At 44.6% G+C, this 20,655-nt stretch overlaps 1 protein-coding gene across 7 annotated transcripts in view; it reads right to left on the bottom strand.

Moving 5' to 3' along the window:
- Positions 1–7,261: 7,261 nt before the first annotated feature.
- STAU1 (staufen double-stranded RNA binding protein 1) overlaps positions 7,262–20,655 on the bottom strand; it is a 53,638-nt gene continuing 40,244 nt past the window's right edge. For 3 of the 7 annotated variants that reach the window (XM_049869051.1, XM_049869050.1, XM_049869052.1), the window contains 8 exons: positions 17,260–17,490; positions 15,930–16,073; positions 13,741–13,887; positions 12,377–12,452; positions 11,843–12,162; positions 11,113–11,235; positions 10,157–10,242; positions 7,271–9,416 (listed from right to left, as the gene is read on the bottom strand). In XM_049869051.1, the coding sequence (XP_049725008.1) occupies positions 9,401–9,416; positions 10,157–10,242; positions 11,113–11,235; positions 11,843–12,162; positions 12,377–12,452; positions 13,741–13,887; positions 15,930–16,073; positions 17,260–17,490 (1,143 nt within the window). In that variant the 3' untranslated portion in view covers positions 7,271–9,400. Of the gene's footprint in view, positions 9,417–10,156; positions 10,243–11,112; positions 11,236–11,842; positions 12,163–12,376; positions 12,453–13,740; positions 13,888–15,929; positions 16,074–17,259; positions 17,491–20,655 lie in introns of all 7 variants that reach the window. The other 4 variants (XM_049869046.1, XM_049869047.1, XM_049869048.1 and 1 more) reach the window with 4 other exon arrangements.

Genomic DNA, 20,655 nt, shown 5'->3' with positions numbered 1-20,655 from the left:
CTCATTACATAGAATCCACCATCTGCCATCACGCTCCCTTGTCCACACAGTTGTCCAGGCACCTCAGAGTGTGCCAGGTCTAGGACCACGCAGACTCTGGAGCTTTCAGGGGATAAGCTAGTTGCCACACACGCTCAAGGCCCCAACTCCCCAGTCTCAGCCATTTGGCTAACTGAAAAGGCAGTGTGGTCCCTGGGCTAGTGAAGGTCTGAGCATGCCCAGTGTTTGTTTTTTTTTTTTTAGCTTAAGTCTGATTCAGCCTTCAACCACATTTTCACAGGTTCTTGACCATAAATCCAAGGAGCCACTCAGGAAAATAACTTAGTAGGGCCCAGAGGGGCCTTTCGGGCATGCTGTTTGCTAACCGGCAACACATTTCTCACCATCTCCCAGAGACACCACACAGACCCCTAGGGAGCAGCTGCACGAAAAAATCAAGGCCCAAGCAACTTCTAAACCCGAGAATTGCAGGCCATTACCTTGGGAGGCCTTTTAGCAGCTGTAGCTGATACACAAGGAGCCCTGGTGGTGCAATGGTTAAGTACTTGGCAGCTAACCAGTAGGTCTGTGGTTCAAACCCACCAGGTGCTCCGTGAAAGTTGTAGCACTCTGCTTCCATAAAGATCACAGCTTTGGAAGCCTTATAGGGCAGTTCTACTCTGTCCTATGGGGTTGCTATGAGTTGGAATCAACAGCAGCGGGTTTTGTTTTTTTTTTTTATATAGCTAATACACAATTTAAAAGATAATACAGAAAAACAGCTTGCAGACATGAAACTCGGGATTCTTACAGACCCCATTCCAAAATGGCACCAACTGTACACCAAGTTCAGCAATGCCAAAGAGGTCAGAGTCACCCCCCACCCAGTGCTGCGGACACTGCAGTGTAAGGACGTAGGGACATCCAGTCAAAGCTGCTGGCTAACTCGCACAACCAGAGCAGGAAGAGGTGAGTCACAACCTGATCCTGTCCCACCAACCTCCTCACAAGTGGCTTTACAGCCAGTGTCACAGTTGCCTGTGCACTACAGACGGGATCATGTGAAGACCTGGGGGTAAAAGGGGCCAGGACTTCAGTACATACTTTGGAAAGACACAATTCGATCCATAATGTGCCACCCTTTGGCCCCCCAAAATTCATTTTTCCCATGTGTAAAATATAATCACCCTATTGTATCATCCCCAAGAGACCTAACCCATTCCAGTGTCAAGTCTAAAATCTCAATACTTCAGATGTGTTCCATCCAGGGCAATTTTTTTTCCCCCCCATCTGTGGATCGTGAAGCCCAGAATACTAGTTATCTGCTTCCAAAGTACAACAGTGAACTAGGCATAAAGTGAACATTCCAATCCCAAATGGAAGGAATTGGAGGGAAAGGGGGTCACAGTTACCAAGCAAGCTGAAAACCCAGCAGGGCAACTCATTAGCCCTCAAGCTTTGAAAATAGTCCCGTTTTTTAGGAACATCCGGGCAGTGGCCCCACCCTTGAGGCTCTGGGCATTGGCTACAGTCTGGATGCTGGATGTCAGCCCCACCTTCCAGGCCTACCTACTGGTATGGTGGCCCCACCCCCTCGCTTTTGGGTGGTCCAATTCCCCTGGTTCACCAGAGCAGTGACCCCAGCCCCTCTGCCCTGTGCTACCTTGTTTTCCTGTCCTCTCAACTTTGGGCAGCAGCCCCATTCTCCTGGCCCACCAGAACAGCAGCCCCATCCTCCAGAACCAAGGTAGCAGCAACCTCACTCTTTGAAACCCAGGTGGTAGCCCCACCCTTTGAGATCTAGGTGGCGTTTCTACCCTTTGAAGCCAAGGAAGCTACAGCCCTGCCCCCTGTTTCTTCCAACAATTCTGCTCATCTCTGAACTGTTCACAGATGGTCCTTTCATTTTTTTGGAAGACAACAAATGTTTGCAACCAAGTAGCTCCACTGGCCCATTTCCTGCCTCTAGAATTCCAGAAGGCAAACAGCTTCCCTTCATTTTATCCTATCTCTGTCCTTTTCAGTCTAAGCTGACAGGGTTTCTGCTGAGATGGGTTGATTCGATTCATAGCTCACAGGCCTAATCTCTTTAGCAAATGGTTGCCCTTTCCAGGGGCAATAGAAGTTGCCAAGTCTAAGTTCACGGTTTTTGGTGGTTTTGCACAGCTCATTTCTCAATCCACTTGCTTCCTCCTGCATTTTACGATAAGGAGCAAGGAGAAGCCCCACTGCATCTTCGAGATTTTGCTTAGAAATTTCCTCAGCCAAATATCCAAGTTCATCACTTACAAGCTGTACCTTCCACAAAACCTTTAAACATAATTCATACAATGTCTTTGCCACTTATCGTAACAAGATCACCTTTCCTCCAGTGTCCAAGAACATGTTCATTTCTGTTTAAAGCCTCATTTAACGTCCACATTCCTAGCAAGTCTCTTCAAGGCAATCTAGGCTCTTACTATCAAGTGCACCAGAATTCCTCCAGCCACTACCTGTTAGCCAGTTCCAAAACCAGTTCCCAGTTTTAGAGCAGCACGCCCACTGTGGTGCCAAATTCTGTCCTAATGACCTAATGCTACCGTTAAAAAAGATACCACAAGTGGGTGGCCTTAAAGAACAAAAATTGAATTCTCACACTGCAGGAGGCTAGAAGTCCGAATTCAGGGCATGACTCTAGGGGGAGGATCTTTATTTCAGCTTCTAGCAGCTGCCAACAATCCTTGGCATTTCTGGGCTTATAGGTGCATCTGCCATGTGTGTGTGTCTTCATATGGCATCTTTCCCGCATTACTGCTATCTCTATTCTGCTCTTGAATCTCCGAAGTAATGAGACTTAGGACCCATCCTACAAGATTGAATTAATTAACACAACAAAGAAAGCCCTATTTCCCAACCCAGTCACATTCACAGGTCTAGGGGGCAGGACCTCAATACGTATTTTCAATTCAATCCATAACAGGGATTGTGGGTAATTTCCAAATTTTCTGTAAGTTACTTTTTAAAATAAAAAGTCATTTTGAAAAACTCCCACTACACAAAGACTGCTTTTACTATTGTCATTGCAGTACCTACCTAACAAGTGTTGGGACCAAAGTAGGTTTCAATGAATATTTGCAAGAGTGTGAAAAAGAAGTATTTTAAGATATTAAACTTTGGTTAAGCACATACTAAACAAAGCAGTGCTAATTTCCTAAATTATATATTTTTGCTAATAAAGAAAAGTTGGAATGTCATTAAAGGTCTGATTAGAATATGGTGTTTAAAAATATTAGTTTCACATATATTCTATATATACTGTATATATATGTACATACACATAAACACATATGTACATGTTTGTAAACACACAGTAAAGCAAATACACAGAGTAACACATTCCAAGAAAATGGCTCCACGACTTTCATTAATCAAAACCCCCACCACCTCCTAAGCTATCCGTTGCCTCTTTAAAAGCACATATTTCCTTCAAAGTCTATTTAAGAAAATGTGCCAACCCAGTAGTGCTTGGCAAATCCGTTATTGATGGATTTGGGAAATTTCAAATAAGTTTTTCTTGTCTGTTTTCAAGAACCCACAGAGAGGCATTTAAGCCCTAAAACCAGGGATGGTAATACCCGTTGCTGTGGTGCCGATTACTCACAGTGACTCATACTGGACACCAAAGAGCTGCCCCCATAGTGTTTCCGAGGAGTGGTTGGTGAATTTGAACTGCTGACCTTTTGGATAGCAGCCAAACTCTTAACTACTGCGCCACCAGATGGTAACAGTAGCTTTTAAAGTTCTGTCACACACAAAAAAGCAAGTTATGCATCTCTATCCTCAGGTTTGTACTTCTCCAACTTATAAATGGTCAGACTCTACTGAGCGAACATTTGTCTCCCCCTTGGCAAGCAGCACACTGCTCCTCGGGAACGGCCGCTTCCTCTTCCCGTTGATCACACCAGGCCTAGAGCCCCTCTTCCCTCTCCAGGGGGCCGTGCTGGGCAGCACAGGCAGCACGTCAGCTCAGTGAGCTATGGAAGGAAACCTAGATTCATACGTGACACATTCCTCTGCCTGAAAAAAAGAGGGCCTTAAAAGAAACGCCTATGGGCAGAAGTGTTCACACTGAAATGGTAACTAGGATTAATATTCAAATACTCCAGGGGAGGGTGAAACCAGAACAGCAAACTCTTAAAAAATGTAAAAAAATAAAAACCAGCTATAAGGAAATAATCTTTACTAACATCTTCCTAAGAGTTTGAGAAAGTACTGACACAAATCAGCACCACCTGCTTTTTGAACACTGACCAGGCTGTTGTGGGAGGCCGTCCTCTCACCCTCGGCTTGCCTATCTGCAGGACCGGGCCTTTGGGATCCACTGACCCACCAATGTGAGCTAAGGACTCATTATTTCTGCCTATCCACAAGCACCTTGTGGGTCGGGTCAGTTACACAGACCTGCCGGGTTTCTTCACCATAAAGTCCCCCTTTCCCCTTTGTCACTGATGAGCATTTGTGGGGAGATATTCTGAAAACACTCCTGACCTGTTCCTCCTCACACATCCACCCGGTGCCCTCACCCTCCACTGACAACTTCCATCTCAACCAGCCACCACTGATGACCTTCCATTTCCCTCATTCCTTCTACATCTAATATCGTTAGCATTCTCCTGCTGCAGGAAAAGGCTTCCCTTCTCCATTTGTTTATTCATTTACTTACACTGCATCGACTCGTGAGTTCTTATTCAACGGGTTATAATCCATTAATGCCATTTACAATATTGCTCAAATTGCTCCAAATTGGACTATCAGAAGACCCTCCAAGGTGGTTCTTGTGTCCTTTCGGCATGTCCCATCATTTTCTGAGCCCCAATTTGCTTTCTGACACACTGAGATATTCCAGGTTCACCTTGTTCTTTTCTCTTCCCCAGTCCTGAATTCAGCCATTTCTCCAAGGAGCCCTGGTTCCCTTTAGTAGAAACCAAGATCTGGACACTAGGTGTGCTCATTGCCACTGGGGTGTCTCTGCTTACAGGCACTCTCAGCAGAGAAAGCCAGAAAACAGATCTATGTATGTGGTTGGATATAACCAAAAAAACCAAACCCAGTGCTGTCAAGTCGATTCCGACTCATAGCGACCCTCTTTTTTTTTTTTTTTAATTAATTTTTATTAAGCTTCAAGTGAACATTTACCATTCCAATCAGTCTGTCACATGTAGGTTTACATACATCTTACTCCCTTCTCCCACTTGCTCTCCCCCTATTGAGTCAGCCCTTTCAGTCTCTCGTTTCGTGCCAATTTTGCCATCTTCCCTCTCTATCTTCCCATCCCCCCTCCAGTCAAGAGTTGTCAACACACTCTCCAGTGTCCACCTGATTTAATTAGCTCACTCTTCATCAGCATCTCTCTCCCCGCCACTGACCAGTCCTTTTCATGCCTGATGAGTTGTCTTCGGGGATGGTTCCTGTCCTGTGCCATCAGAAGTTCTGGGGAGCATTGTCTCTGGGATTCCTCTAGTCGCAGTCATACCATTAGGTATGGTCTTTTTATGAGAATTTGGGGTCTGTATCCCATTGGTCTCCTGCTCCCTCAGGAGTTGTCTGTTGTGCTCCCTGACAGGGCAGACATCGATTGTGGCCGGGCACCAACTAGTTCTTCTGGTCTCAGGATAATGTAGGTCTCTGGTTCATGTGGCCCTTTCTGTCTCTTGGGTTCTTAGTTGTTGTGTGACCTTGGTGTTCTTCCTTTGCCTTTGCTCCAGGTGGGTCGAGACCAATTGATGTATCCTAGATGGCTGCTTGCTGGCATTTAGGACCCCAGGCGCCACAATTCAAAGTGGGATGCAGAATGTTTTCATAATAGAATTATTTTGCCCGTTGACTTAGAAGTCCCCTCAAACCAAGTTCCCCCGACCCCAGCCCCTGCTCCGCTGACCTTTGAAGCTTTCATTTTATCCCGGAAACCTCTTTGCTTTTAGTCCAGTCCAATTAGGGTGACCTTCCTTGTATTGAGTGTTGTCTTTCCCTTCACCCAAAGCAGTTCTTATCTACTGATTGATCAATAAAAAGCCCTCTCCCTCCCTCCCTCCCCCCTTTGTGACCCTCTTCTACAGAGTAGAACTGCCCCATAGAGTTTCCAAGGAGCACCTGGCGGATTCAATCTGCCGACCCTTTAGTTAGCAGCTGTAGCACTCAACCACTGTACCACCAGGGTTTCCATGGTTGGACAGGTATATATTTAAAAAAACGAGTACTACTTATACCTCCAGCACCTCAGGACTCCTTCTAGCCTTCCCCCTTTGTTCTCAATACCATCCAACGCTGAGACTGTAGCCTATTTCCCAGCTTCACCAGCCACCTCCTCCACTTGTTTCCTGACACCTCTGTCCTGTGTTCTTGGGTGTCTGTTGGAGGCACGCTGTCCCTGTCCAGCTCTCCCCTTCTCCCTGCCCCTTACCGTGTCCACTAGTGACTGTCCATGCTGTGAGGGGAAGCTGAGACAAGAAGAGCGATATGGTCTTAGAAGTGATCCCTAACCTCTAGCTGCCTGTTATCACTAATTACAACTGGGCCTCACTGACAGCACTGCCCAAAGGAGAAAGTTCCCCTAGTATCAGAGATGCTGTGAGAGAAGGATTTCTAGGTTTCTCTGACGAGGCATTTCAAAGGTGCTGCTCCTCTGGCTGTTTTAGAGATGTCTAGAGCAATGTCCATGAATGCTCTCAGACCCTCAAAGCACGTGGCTGCCATCTCCTGTTGATGAGAATGACTCTCACCTGCATGTCTCCAGTTGTCCCAACTGGGCTTTAAAGATCTGGCTGGGAATCAAGATTTTGCACTCCATCATTACCCCAGCTGTGACCTCTCTTGGTTACAGTCACCAGAACCTCTGAGACAAAACTAGGTACTTCTGTTCTTGGGACAAAATATGCAGTCCTGATTTCCACACCTCAGGCGGAACTGAACTAAGGTGTTACCGTGCTCTCACCTGTGAGCTGGTATTTACACTGATGTTCTTAATGCTCAAAACCAATTACGTTGAATGAACTAACAAGTGAGCCCGGGCCACCAGCTCTTTCAATGGATATGCAGGAGGCGTTTTCACAGATCAAAAACCCAGAAGAAAGTGGCACGTGATGACTATTAGCGATGCCTACAAGTGCCTATCAGCCAGGTGCTGCCAACCCCAGGCACGCAGCTTCTCCTTCTAAGAGCGTGTGAACTGGGGAGTGGGGGGGGCGGGGGTTGGGTCACAAGTTCGCAAATGTCTTTTTTTTTTAAAAGAATAAAATGATTGTCTTTTTTTCTTTCATTGTTTTTATCCCCGCTATGTTGAATCCCCTTCCATCCCTTAATGTTTTCCATAGCTTTCTGAGCACTCCTGGTTATCCCGGCAATCCAATCCATAGGCTGGTTTTACAGTGAAACCACCTTTCTCAGCTTCTGGTTCTTCTGAAGTTAAGACCACCGCCACCGCGCCCTTCAGCCAGGTGGGACTGCAGCACCTCCCGTGGCCTCCTCCACGGTACTGCTGATGGTCAGTGACCCGCAAGCACCCGTGGGCAGTGAAGAGGCCCTCGCAGGGTCAGGAGAGTCCTGTGACTCCTCGGTGTCAGTCCCCTGACAACAGCGGTGGATTCAGGGGAGGGCCAAACGTCCCTCACTGGCACTGACACTTCCACGCTGGCCCTGCGTCCCCACACGCCGCACCTCCATGCCACCTCTCACATCCTCCTCCCTTATCTCTTTAGTCACTGCTGAACATGACCAAAACATTCATTAGTAGCTGTTTATTGATCAACGGTTTGATATAAAGTGATTTCGTATCTTCAGATTTCTGCCCAGATGGAATCACAAGCATTACAAATTTTCTTAAAAATAAAAAATGGGGCTGGGGCGGTAGGGGAGCAATCTAGCAGTAGTGGCATTTAAGAATAAATTAACAAAAAAAAAAATTTAGTATTACCATTTATTGGTGACAAACACTAAATTTTACTTACATTCCATGGGGAGAAAAAATTTCCAGCGTAAACAATGAATCAAAGCAGTACTTAACTCGCAAGGCTACCGTGCTTTTTATCGGGACCAAACGCAGAACCTTACCGCACACATCTCTGTGTACAATCACACGACATCAAAAGCAACACAGTTCTATATATAAACATAGGTCATTCTTCTCAGCCCTACATGGAGATGTAATTAACAGTATAAAGCACTCAAGGAAAACCAATCTGCAGGTTCATATGTACTACACGGAGATCATATCCTGTAGTGTAGTGAAAGCTATGGGTCCTGAAAAGCCATATATATATATGCACACAATTGTTCTTATAATCTTTAAAACAAAGATCAAAGCTCATTTAAGTCATTGCATTAACCAAAATAAAAATAGAAAAGGAACCAAATGATCATTTAAAGTTTAAAATTCCAAAAATGTCCAATTTATACAACTGTGGGAGACTTCATCAAGGGTTTCTGAAAGTCCAGGACCGTTTCAGCTAGACCAGAGGGCACACAATTGGCATCACTGAAATGGTTCTGGGTTAGAACAATAAAATGAAAACTGATAACCACATACACATGGATATGATCTTTGCCTGTTAGATTACTGATAAAGTCAGTCTCAGACAAGTTTCTAAACTGTGCTATATAACTAGATACAATTGAGAAACTTTCCAATAAAAACTGTATATAGTGTCATTTTAATCGCAAGAAAATGAAACTAAGAATGTGTATCGCTGCTGGAAGAGAAAGCAGTGGTTATGGTGTGGGCGCTACGGAGGTGGAGGGCCTCAGCACACCGGGAAGGTTGGCGCTACGGAGGTGGAGGGCCTCAGCACACCGGGAAGGTTGGCGCTACGGAGGTGGAGGGCCTCAGCACACCGGGAAGGTTGGCGCTACGGAGGTGGAGGGCCTCAGCACACCGGGAAGGTTGGCTGGCGCTCAGTAGGAAGCATCTGACTTCTCTGGTGCTTGCAGCCCTGGGCCAGTCGCAGGCCCCTCTCTGGCATGGCTGTCCAGTGTTTATCCCCAAGTGTTTGACTGAGTCAGCCAGTTTGAGAAGGGGGTCGGGCTTGCTGTTTTTCCTTCTTTCACATAGCCAAAAACAAATCAAAACAAAACCAAGCGCTGAGGGGTGCTGGGGCATGGCCTTGTAGCTGCCCAGCGGAGCCGGGAAGATAGGCAGGAGTCTGGTGGCCCCGCCATGCCTGGCTGCGCCCTGTGTGTCTGGCCCCAACACAACAAACCCCAGGCACACTCAATCCCAGGCACAGCCGCCTCCTGTGTTCCCATCTTCCTCACCACTGCTGTGTCCAGTTCTTCAACCATCGTGTCTCTCAACCCACTGGAGGTATCAGAAATTCCAATTTTTCAAAACAGTTTCAGTATTTTCAGTATATATGTTGGGGTTTAATAATGGTTCATGGCCAGTAAGGGTTCAGCACCTCCCACACCTTTAAGGGAGAAAAAACGAAGATGCCACCAGTTTAGTAATTTAAGAGAATTAAGCCCACATAAAAAAGAAATCAGCGAACACTGGAAAATTCAGCAGTGTAAGGCTCAGTTTGTGACTGGATAAAAGTGACACTTTCCCAGGATCTATTGTTAAGTGAAAGAAGCAAGGAGGACAGTGTTTGTACAATGTTACCTCTGGGGAAAAAAAGAATAAGTAAAAAAAAATGACGTTTTATATCTGCACAAAGGAACATACAGGAAGGGAAGATAAGAAACTAATAAGGATGTGATCTGTGGGAAATGGGGAGGACGGGAACTGTGTGAGGGTGAGATTTGGTCACTGTGTACCTTCTAAAATAATTCTGATTTCTGAACCATGTACTACCTATTCAAAATTAAAAAAAAAAAGGCGGGGGGGGGGGGGGCAGAGCTTTCTGTCCAGAGTTTGGAAATCTCTCAGGGGAAAGGAAGGGTCAGAAAGCTGCTCTGGTAAGTGTTTCATCACAAAACTGAGCAGACAGTGTGAACTGAAGGCATACAAGGACAAAGCTGAGCAGACAGTGTGAACTGAAGGCATACAAGGACAAAGCTGAGCAGGCAGTGTGAACTGAAGGCACACAAGGACAAAGCTGAGCAGGCAGTGTGAACTGAAGGCATACAAGGACAAAGCTGAGCAGACAGTGTCAACTAAGGCATACAAGGACAAAGAAAAGCCTCTCTCTTGTGAAACAGTACTCACACAGACAATGGTCCGTTTCCTGTTCTGGGCATCTCTGTACCTTGTTGGTCCAACTCAGACAGCAACTTTAGTATGTTCAGCGCAGCCTAGTTGGGGGTGGAAAGAAGAATAAAACCAAAGCCACTTCTCGGAGGGAGCCACAGTGTAACAGGGAGAAGAGGGAAGCCAGTGACTTCCTGCTGCCCAAGAAGACAGGCACACCCCTCACACTAATCACCCTTTTCTTTAATGTTTGGTTTTTAAATTTGAAATACAAACTTTTAAAAATAATTTGTCCATGGTTATCTCACTGAACCACCACTACTGTGAATTTTATATTTCCTTCTAGTATTTTTAACCTTGCACTGAGCAGACCTACAAATTTTATGTCCTGTTTTAAAACAAAAACCTATTATATAGTTTCCTTGTTCTTACGTTATCTTCAGAGACATTAATTTGATGGACTTATTATATTCCATCAGGCAAAATCTATCACAGTATACTTAGGTTAATTATTTTAATCACTTTTCTTAGTGTCTGTATTTCTTGCACCAGTAATTGCATCAAAAACAATAACAAAATACGGGGCTTTTCAGAGCTGCCAGAGCTGGGCCTGCAATCCCTTCTTCTGCTAAGACACGCACAAGGTACAGGGCTGGAAGACCAGGACCCAAATCCATCCTGCAGCTCAGCACAGGGAAGGAAGGGAAAGGCTGGCTAAAGCTGAAGTGTCCTGATAAACAAACAAAAACTCCATCCAATAAACTAAGAATAAAAGCCTTCTGAAATAGGAACTATGTGAAACAATCAGCTATGCTAACAGGCTACAGAAAATACTTTTTTTACCTTCCTGAGGGCAGTAATAAGCTGAAGCAAAGGAAGGCTGCAAATAACCACACAATTATCTCCAACCCTTTAGCCCCAGAGCCTCCTGGGCAGAGCCAGGCCCATTCTGAGGGGTGAGGGGGATCACACACCATATCATGGCAGGACTCCACATCCTTTCCAATGCCGTGGCTGATCAGAGGCGGCTGAGAGGAGCAATTGATTAGAGATACAAATTCATTCTTGTTGTTTTTGGGAAAGTCTTTGTATTCAACCTGTGGAGGAAAAGAAAACTGAGGGCAGGGCAGAGAAGCAGGGAACACGACTGGGCCTGGGTTGCGGCCCTATGCCCAGAGTAAGCGGGAGATCCCCATGTCTCAGCTGACTGTAGCTACACTGACACCCACCAAGATGGTGCAAGAGGCTGTCAGAGGGAACTGCTGCTGAGGGGCTCTGAGGACCATAAGCAGGAGAGCAGGCACCGGCCTACAGAATCTTCCAGGAACCCAGATGTCCACCCAAACCCGATATAGATGAAGCCATGCCCTTTCCCACCAGGCAGAAAGAGTCAGCACAATGAATCTGTTCCCTCTCAAGTTCGAATTATAACCGCTATTAAATCAGAGGCTTTGTTTTTATGGCTAGCTTGGATTTTTAAAATTTTATTGCCAAAGAACAAGGATTTTCTCTTACCACATATGCTTGTAATATTTCCATCCCTCCCTCCCAGACGACCTGTTCTCCATCCCTCCCCTCCATCTCACCCGTGTAGACAAAGAACTTGATTTAAAAAGCAAAGAATAAAGCTGATTTTCTGAGAGAAACCCAGAGAAGGTGACCACACTGAGGTATGGACCACACAGATCAGGCCAAACAAGTTACCTGGAATCCCTGAACTCTGGAAAGATAGTCCAACTGCTCAGAGGGTCTTGTGAGAGGTCCATGGGGTGCGTGGCCTGAAGAGATGTTCTTCTTTAAAATGGTTTCGGCTGTGGGTGAGGTGCCACCGTACAACAACTCACGGGCTATCATGGCAGTCACCGTGGCCTTAGCAGGATTTGGAGCCGCCCGGGTGAGATCTTTGGTGTGATGTCCTTGACTGACACCAACAGCTTGGGCAACCTCGGGCACCATGGGAAGAATTCCAGCAGGCAGCTGCTGGTGACTAAGATAAGGCATCCTAAACTCATCTTCCTTATTACCTAGGGAGGGACACACATACAAAGAAATGCAGCTCCACACCAGCGCCCAGGAAGACACCATACCACGTCGCTCCTCCACGCAGCACGCACACAAGCACAGGAAATGTTGCCAATCTGGACACAGCGCACATTTACTGGGTACCTGCTGGTACTCAGGATCCATGCAAATCCCAGAACCACATTTAGATCAAGACAATAATAAGATCACACTTACTACTTCCATTTTCATCCGTGCAGCCAGGTTCAAAAAAGGTTACTTTTCTTCCATCCCCTGGTTTCTTTACTGGTGTCTTTAAAATAAATAAAGGCCACAAATCATACCACTGAAAAATTAGCTCCTGCTGTCTAAAACTATATCAACTCCAACGAGCACCAACCTTAAGTTTTAAACTTTTGAAATATGAAGAGGCAAGCAGCAGAGAAACCCTACTCCACGAGCTGACCACTGGTATGGTTCTGCTTACCCGTTTCTCCCAGTTACACACTTGCTCGCACCAGCCCTGCCCACAAATACCACCTACAACATGCACGAAAACTGTGCGTGCTGAGTCTCGCCTTTGCATTCACAGGAGACAGGGAAACGTTTAAGAACAAGGAGCCAAAAGATGCTAGATTGGTAGAGCCCAACAAAGCAGAGGGAGAAGCTTTTAGACTATTTCCTGGAATTAATACATAATTTAAAGTGACATTTCCAAAGCTAACATACTTGGAGAGAAAAATGTTACCAGATAAAAATTTTGCCAAATTCCAGGTCTCCTTTCTGAGAAGTAGCAAGTTGAGGGTTTATGAATGCTCTACAGGATTTTGAAATGAAAACCACAAAAGCCAAGCCCAGGATCTGGGCTGATGCTCTGGTGAGTGTTCAAGGTCTCGGTTAATAACCACGTGGCCACAGCTGATGCCATTTCTCACTGCTGACATGACCAGCAGATATGCATGAATCAGGCTTATCCTGACAGGACCATTCATCTGGGAGTGAGGGGTCAGTAAAGGCTTTCTTTCACTGAGGGTACTGCTTGCCAATTGTGGCAGAACTAAAATTTTCAATATGGGATTATTTTCATCTGGCATTCAACTCACATAAGAGAAAAGAAGTCCCAAACCTAAAGTTAAGAGTTTGGTCATGACTCATATCACATTTTCTCCGTGTCTCACAAAAACCAAAGCCTGCTCCACAACTATGGAAGCTAAGGTTTATGTATCTTTTGTGCAGGTTTCACTTTAAGAGCAAATGCTAGAATTAAACACTCATTAATCTCGAGTCCAATTACCAGCAACCTACAAACAGGGCAGAGCATGCCATCCTCCAGCAAAGCATCCCCAGACCATAAAGATACTAAAACAGTAACGGCTGAGCCCAGAGCCATGCAGGGGGCCGTGTGACATGCAACTCCCCTTCTGCCCACATCGTAACGGTTCAAATGGGGAAGACCCTGCTCAGTGGGGCTGCCTGATCTCCCGGAGAATGAAACTTGGCCCCGAAGGTGCCCCTGGAAGTGCCAGGCTCTAGGGATGAGGTAAGACGGTCATCCTGCAGTTACAGATTACAGAACAAGGACACAGAGCCCCAGTAGTCACCTTCTCCTCTGACTTGAGTGCCGGTTTGGTGGGCTGGGACTGTGGGACTTTGAAACCAAGGATCTCCAGCATGTTCTCGGCTGCGTTGCGTTTGGCCACCTTCTTATTGGTGCCTGCTCCTTCGGCAGTATGGTTTCCAACCTTCACCTGAATGAGGAAGTCAGGACACTGACCAGTGCTTAAAACTTCTGGGTAAATACTAGTCAGTAATTGATTTGTTGGTGAAAAATCCAGCAATGGTCAGAAGCTAAATGGCTTAACAGTGGTGCACCAACCTGCAAGAGCTGATTATTAAATACTTGAAACTTGGTGAGCTGGTAAACACAGCCATTATTGAGAATTAAATTATATCATCTTATAATTAAATAAATTTTCCATAAAACAAAGGTAATGAATACTCGAAACTCATCACTTCCTAATCTGACTACATTTTATTATCACCTACGCTCCTGACCTTCTTTACATCTACTGCCTCCACCTGCCGCTGCGCATCCCAGCTCTGTTCAGTGGCAGCACTTTGACAGCCGGAAACCGACCGTGGCAGAAGCTCTTACACGGCAGAAATCAGCAAATGCTGCCTATCAAGGCATAAACTGTTTTGTTTTTTTTTAAGGAGCTCATGGAGAAAAGGTTAATCATGTAGATTGGACTTAAAAGTGTATGAAGTCTGCAGCCATGACACTGTGGCTAGTTTAAAATATTCTTTCAGCATTCGAAAATTATTATTCAATTCAGCAGAGAAGTTGCTCGTATCACTGACAAATGAGTGAAGTTCTGACATGTCTTTTTTTTTTTTTATCCAACTTGTAACATAAAGAAAAATGTCACCTGATATTCATGCTGGAACTACCCTCATTCGTCAATGACATGAGTAACTTCCTTACTGAATTAGACAGTAATAAAGCACATGTGTGCAGCCTGATTTTATAATGCTGTTGTTGATGACAGAGTTACACTGAAGTTACAAACGGATGGACTTTACAGTAAAGAGTACTGTGTTATTATTTGCAAACTGAGTGCTACACATCCTTTCTATCAGTAATATTTATGTGTGTGTATATGCACGCACACCCACGTGTACCTACATACATACATACATATACATACCTCCTCAGCCTGCTAATACACCCTAACCTCCCAAGAGCTAGTTGTCACACATACTCCAGCACTTTACTGCTTACACACTCCCTCCAAGCTGGGCTTGATCACCGATGCTTGGCTACTAAAAACAAAAGCCTCACGTGATGAGACGGGGAGTCAAGGAAATCCCTCCCTGGCCTGCAGGGAATGGCCTATGATCAAATTCTGGCTTGGCCATCTCCTAGCCATTCGATCTCGGGCAAATTACTGACCCTCTCTGCAAGCTGCAATTTCTTCATGTGCAGAATGGAAGGATCTGCCCTTTCCCTACCTTCTGACTGGTTAAGCGGAGTACACTAGGTAAGTGACAGTGCTTTATAAATTGTCAAGTGCTACGTAAGAGTTAAGTGTTCTGTTTTTCACCAGAAAACACTATTAAATTAAAATCACAATTAAATTAAGCTGGCCATATGAAGTAGCTTCATTTAATAGGCTAATGAAAAACACTCTGAACAAATCTGAAGTGTCACTTCAGTCTAAGGAAGAGCCAACCCTGGGTTCCAAATTCTACAAAAGGATTAGAAGCAGAGAGTAGATCTTTTTACATTACTTGTAAAAATTAACTTTTGAAAAGAACAATAGCATAAAACTTTAAGGAGACATAATGAAGAAAAAATTTCTCCCATAATTCCACCACCACAGCACTCTTGAAAACTGTGGCAGGATATACTATATTTTTCACAATAACGTACCCACTTAAATAATGCGCCCACACATTGCACAGCATTCCTGGGAAAATAACGTGTGACGGGGGTTATACAGTTGGCAAAAAATGTATAATGCACGTTATTCGAATAAAAATATGGTATCCCAATTCCCACCTGCTGATCCAGCAATACCTGTGGTGTGCAGACAGGTAAGGGTTTTTTTAAGTCATCAATATATCATAAGCAACGTGGCCCTAATAATAATGTTGGATGGCAGAGTGGCCCATTAGGCCAATGCAACAGACCTCTCCTCCTTAGGAAGGCGTCCAACCCTGCACCCTGAGCAGACCCAGAGGTTGATGTAGTCAGAGGAAGGGCCCTCCACAACCGATGCCGACCCACCTGCATCACAAACTCCCTGCGGCGCGGCAGGCCTCGCTCGGTGAGGAGCGTGTACTCTGGCTCCTTTTCCTTTTTCGCCTGCTGGATCTGGGCCAGTCTGCTAATTGGATTCATCCCCTGGCCATATTCTGGGCCTGTGTGGAGCTGCGGAACAAATAATATGGAAACTGGGTGCCACTATTATTCATGGGAAGGGTCTTGCCAATTCATAGTCAGGAACATGACAGGTTATTACTTTCATGTTGATTAATGGCTCAGAATTTATCAGCTCTCTTTTTTTAAACTATTTTTTCTTTATACAACAATTAAAAGATACTTTATGATTTTCTAGGATTGCTCTGAGCTGCTTTTAGGGTCTTCTGAGGAACTCAATGTCAACATCTTACTATGAATAAGCATCATTGTAACACAGTCTTTTTAAGTTTAACAACAAATTTGGACATGTGACAATTTTGAACATGTGACAATTAACAGAAGTAGAAAAAATACAAACACTATCCTGAAACTCCCCAAAAGTCTGGATTATAAAATGAGCTTCCGGCTTTCTTAACAATGACTCAAAATCCAGACGCAAAAAAAAAAAATGCTCAAGCTGACTCCATGTGAAAGAATCTAAAAAACCCAGTTACTTCCTGCCAGCCTCCATCAGCACCAACCAATCCTGCCAAAAGGAAACTGCAAAAGAGTATATAGGGTATGCTTACTTTTGTGTAAGAAAAGTGTGGGTGTTGATATCGCATGAAAATATAGGAAACTATATTGAAAATCATGATAGAACAAACCTTAGCATCCATAAATGTCCCCAAATAGAATCCTGTTCCTTTTTGGGAGGTAGGAGAAAAACAGGAGAACCTATTTTTCATAGGTTTGTTAGCACGGTTCAAGAACCCAAGAGATTAAGAAGGGGCATGGTAGAAAGTCTCCATCCCACCCCCGGCCACTGCTCCTCACACGTATCTCCTTCACGTTCAGAACGGCATATGGTCAACGAGATGGCCTGACTACGGTTTAACCATTCTCCCTGAAGATGGACACTTGGGTCATGCCTACCCCCCCTTCCCAGGATCACAGAGCTGTGATGCATACCCTTGTACAACAAATGTGTGCAGTTGTGCAGGTAATTCTGCTGAACCTGGCCTCAGTATCCTCACCGTTACCTCATGTGTGGCTCCTGTGAGAACTAAATAAGGTGGCATCTGTAAAAGGTCTAACAGGCCTGGTGTGTGGCGTGTTAGTTCCCACTCCCTTTCACCCTGGAGTCAGCATTCTAAAGCCCCTTACTACCTACAGTAGGCAATAGAAAGTGCGCTTTGTTCAGGAAGGCTCTTACTTTGACTATGGATTTTGTTTTCTTTTTGATTCTGGGCTTGACTCGCTCAACTGTAGGGAGGGGAGGTAACTTCTTCAGCTCCTCGAGAACGGCTATAGCAGCATTTTTCTTTGAAATCTTCTTGCTCTTCCCTTCACCTTCCCCTATGAACTCTCCGACTGACACCTTGGTCACAAAACTCTTCATGTGGGGTGGACCACTCTCTCGGGCAACCTGTTTCAGAGGGAAAGACTGAGTGAAAGCGTGATAGACACTTATTAAAAGCTGTAGGGCTCACTGGTTAGCAGACTGCACTTCACATGAAACACAAGGGGAAGGGTAATGAGAAAAAGATGCACACAAGCACAGACCAAATGTGCACACAAAAATAGTAATAATTTTGAATGCTTTTTTTTTCCCCTTTCTTGTTATTTTTCAAATTTATTTCTCAATGTTCTTAGATCTGATGAGACCAAAGAAGAAGGTACCTTCATCCTACAGGTTAGGCATGGAATAGGGACATATTTCCTACCTCGACTTCAACCATCAGAAGGGCTCACTCCCCCCACCCCCCACAGGGTTATAGGTAGTTCTGAGCTGCAACCGGCAAAAGGCAGCTGGCCCAGAAAAGCCCAGAAGTAACTGCAGCACAGAGAGTTTAAGTTTAAGATTTGCTCTGAGCTTCTAGCCAAGGTTGACCTGATTAAAAATTGGCTGCTATGCAGCTGTAAAAAAAGAATTAAGGAAAACCTCTAAGCACCAATGAGTAATTTCTACCACGTATTTTAACTGCAAAAGGGTATATACAGTATGCTAACTTTTGTGTAAGAAAAAAAGGAGATACACACACCAAGAGACACACCCATGTGTGTGCTTAAGTGCTTATTTTTGCAAAGGGCAACACTGGTAGGATAAAGCAGAAATTTATAAAATTAGTTACCTATAGATAGGAGGGGTTGGTATAGAGACAGGCAATTCCCCAATATTAAAAATTGCCCATCAAATGATACCACTTAAGGAAAATAAAAAAGGCAAGCCAGAGAAAGGAAGAAAATATTTTCAATACACGTATCTGACAAATTACTTGTATTCAGAATATTTAAATAACTCCTACAAAGTCAATAATAAAAAGACAAACTACTCAATTTAAGACATAGGCAAAATACTTGAACAGATACTTTATAAAATAAAATCTCTAAACAAGGAGTAAGTATCTGGAGAAGTGATCTGCTGCCTCTATTGACTTGGCGGTTACACGACTGTATGTATTTATCAAAACACACCAACTGTACATGTCAAAGTGGTGAATTTTACTGTATGTAAATTACACCTCAAGAAACTCACACCCTGCTCCCCCCCCCACAATTAGGACATGTCAAAGAACACAGAAGCCAAAATGACAGGCAATTTGAATATTAAAATGAGTAACGATAATCATGTAGTTGAATAAAAAAAAAGAAGCAACAGGTCTATACTGACACAAATTAATGTAACATAAAAATCAAAAACCAAACCCACTGCCGTCGAGTCGATTCTGACTCATAGCGACCCTATAAAATGGGAGAAAAGAAAGTTTTTTCTTTACAGGAGAGGGTCAACTTGGAAATGCAGAAAATCACTATCTGACAACAACACAGTACTAACTGATGGTGGCAAGGGTCATCAATGACTGCCAGACCCACTGGGGCAATCTGTTCAGCCACGGGATACCTGCACAGCCTTCAACCACCTCCCTGTAGGTAAGGGACTCACTACAAAGGGAGAGAAAGTCTCCTTAGCATGGAACACATCTGGTGTAGACCACTGAAGCCAGTGGACAACACGGGGGTAAAGTGACTTTATGTGATGCTCTCAGAAGGACTGACATCACTTCTGTGATGCCCCTGCCAAAAAAACAAACAAAAAAACCCATATAACCTGAATCTAATTAGGAGGAAATGATCAGACAAACTCAAACTGAGGGCTGACCTTTAAAAATGTCAATGTCATGAAAGACAAAGAAAGGCTGAGGACTGTTACTGATTACAGAAGAGTAAAAAGATGGGTCAACTAAATGCAATGTGGAATCCTGCACTGGACACCAGAACAAGAAAAAAATTTCTATAAGGAGTATCACTGGGACAACTGGCAAAGGGCGAATAAGCATGTATATCAGATAACAGGACTCCAGTAATGCTAACCTTCCTGTACTTGACAATCAGATCGTGGTTACTTAAGACAATGTCCTCATTCCTCAGGACACATGCTGAAGTATCAGGAGGCAAAGGGCATGATGTCTGCCACTTACGCTCTAATGATTCAGCAAAAGTAAAAATTAGAAAATAAAATAATACGTACATTTACAGGGAAAGAAAACACAAATGTGGTAAAATGTTAACCATTAGTGAATGTAGGTGAAGGATCCTCAGGTATTCACTCTCCTATTCTTGCAACTTTTCTGCAAATTAAAAATTTTTCAAGATGAAAAACTAGGAAAAATCAGTGAGCCAAAGAAAGGCCATGCCGTGCCGCCACAAGGAGAGCAAGCGCTGCCTCAGGACAGGGCCTTTACTGCCCTGCAGAGGCCAAGTCTGGGGAGGGGCCCCGCTGCTCAGGCACCTGCAGGGCTGACTGCAGAGAGCTTCCCCAGCCACCCTCACCCCTCAAAACACACACATCACTCTCCACACTAAGAGCTGCCCCGCTTGTGAAACACTCCTTCCTGAAAGGGTACTTCCCATCCCCTCAGATCAGATTCCAGTTGTAGAGGGCCGCCTCCCTGATGAACCACCTCAAACAGCTCTGTAACACTGGGCCCTCAGCACCAAGGCCCACTGTCTGCATACATCAGGAGTGCACCAAGCTCAATCTGGAGTCTGACCCAGGTTGAATTTAGTGTGATCATGTCACAACTGCCTCCCAACAACTGTATCACTCAGCATCATCACATTTTCTAATAAAAACCTAGGTATTTTGTAGAGAGTTTCAGACAATATAAATTTTTCTGAAAAACTGTACAAATGGTGCCTGTCTTCTCCTATTAACACCTGCCTGGCTTCCGATTTGACAGCCTTTACTATCAAAAACTTAGCCCAAAAATAACTACTCTGTTCATTCATTCAATAAATAGTTCCTGAGTACCTACCTACCAAAGAGCCCTGGTGGCACAGTGGTTAAGTGCTTGGCTACTACCCGAAAGGTTGGCAGTTCAAACCCACCAGCAGTTGCACAGGAGAAAGCTGTGGCAGTCTGCTTCCATGAAGATTACAGCCTTGGAAACCCTATGGGGCAGTTCTACTCTGTCCTATACAGTCGCTATGAGTCAGAATCGACTCAATGGCAGCAGCTGGTGGTGGCGAGTACCTATTATAGGCCAGGCAATCTTCCAGGTACAAGAGACAGAGCAGTGAAAGGAAGTCCTTGCTCAACCTAATAAAC

Source organism: Elephas maximus, chromosome 25 (assembly GCF_024166365.1).
Source record: "Elephas maximus indicus isolate mEleMax1 chromosome 25, mEleMax1 primary haplotype, whole genome shotgun sequence".
NCBI classification, from domain to species: Eukaryota; Metazoa; Chordata; class Mammalia; order Proboscidea; family Elephantidae; genus Elephas; species Elephas maximus.
This window is presented reverse-complemented; position numbering and strand designations above follow the sequence as displayed.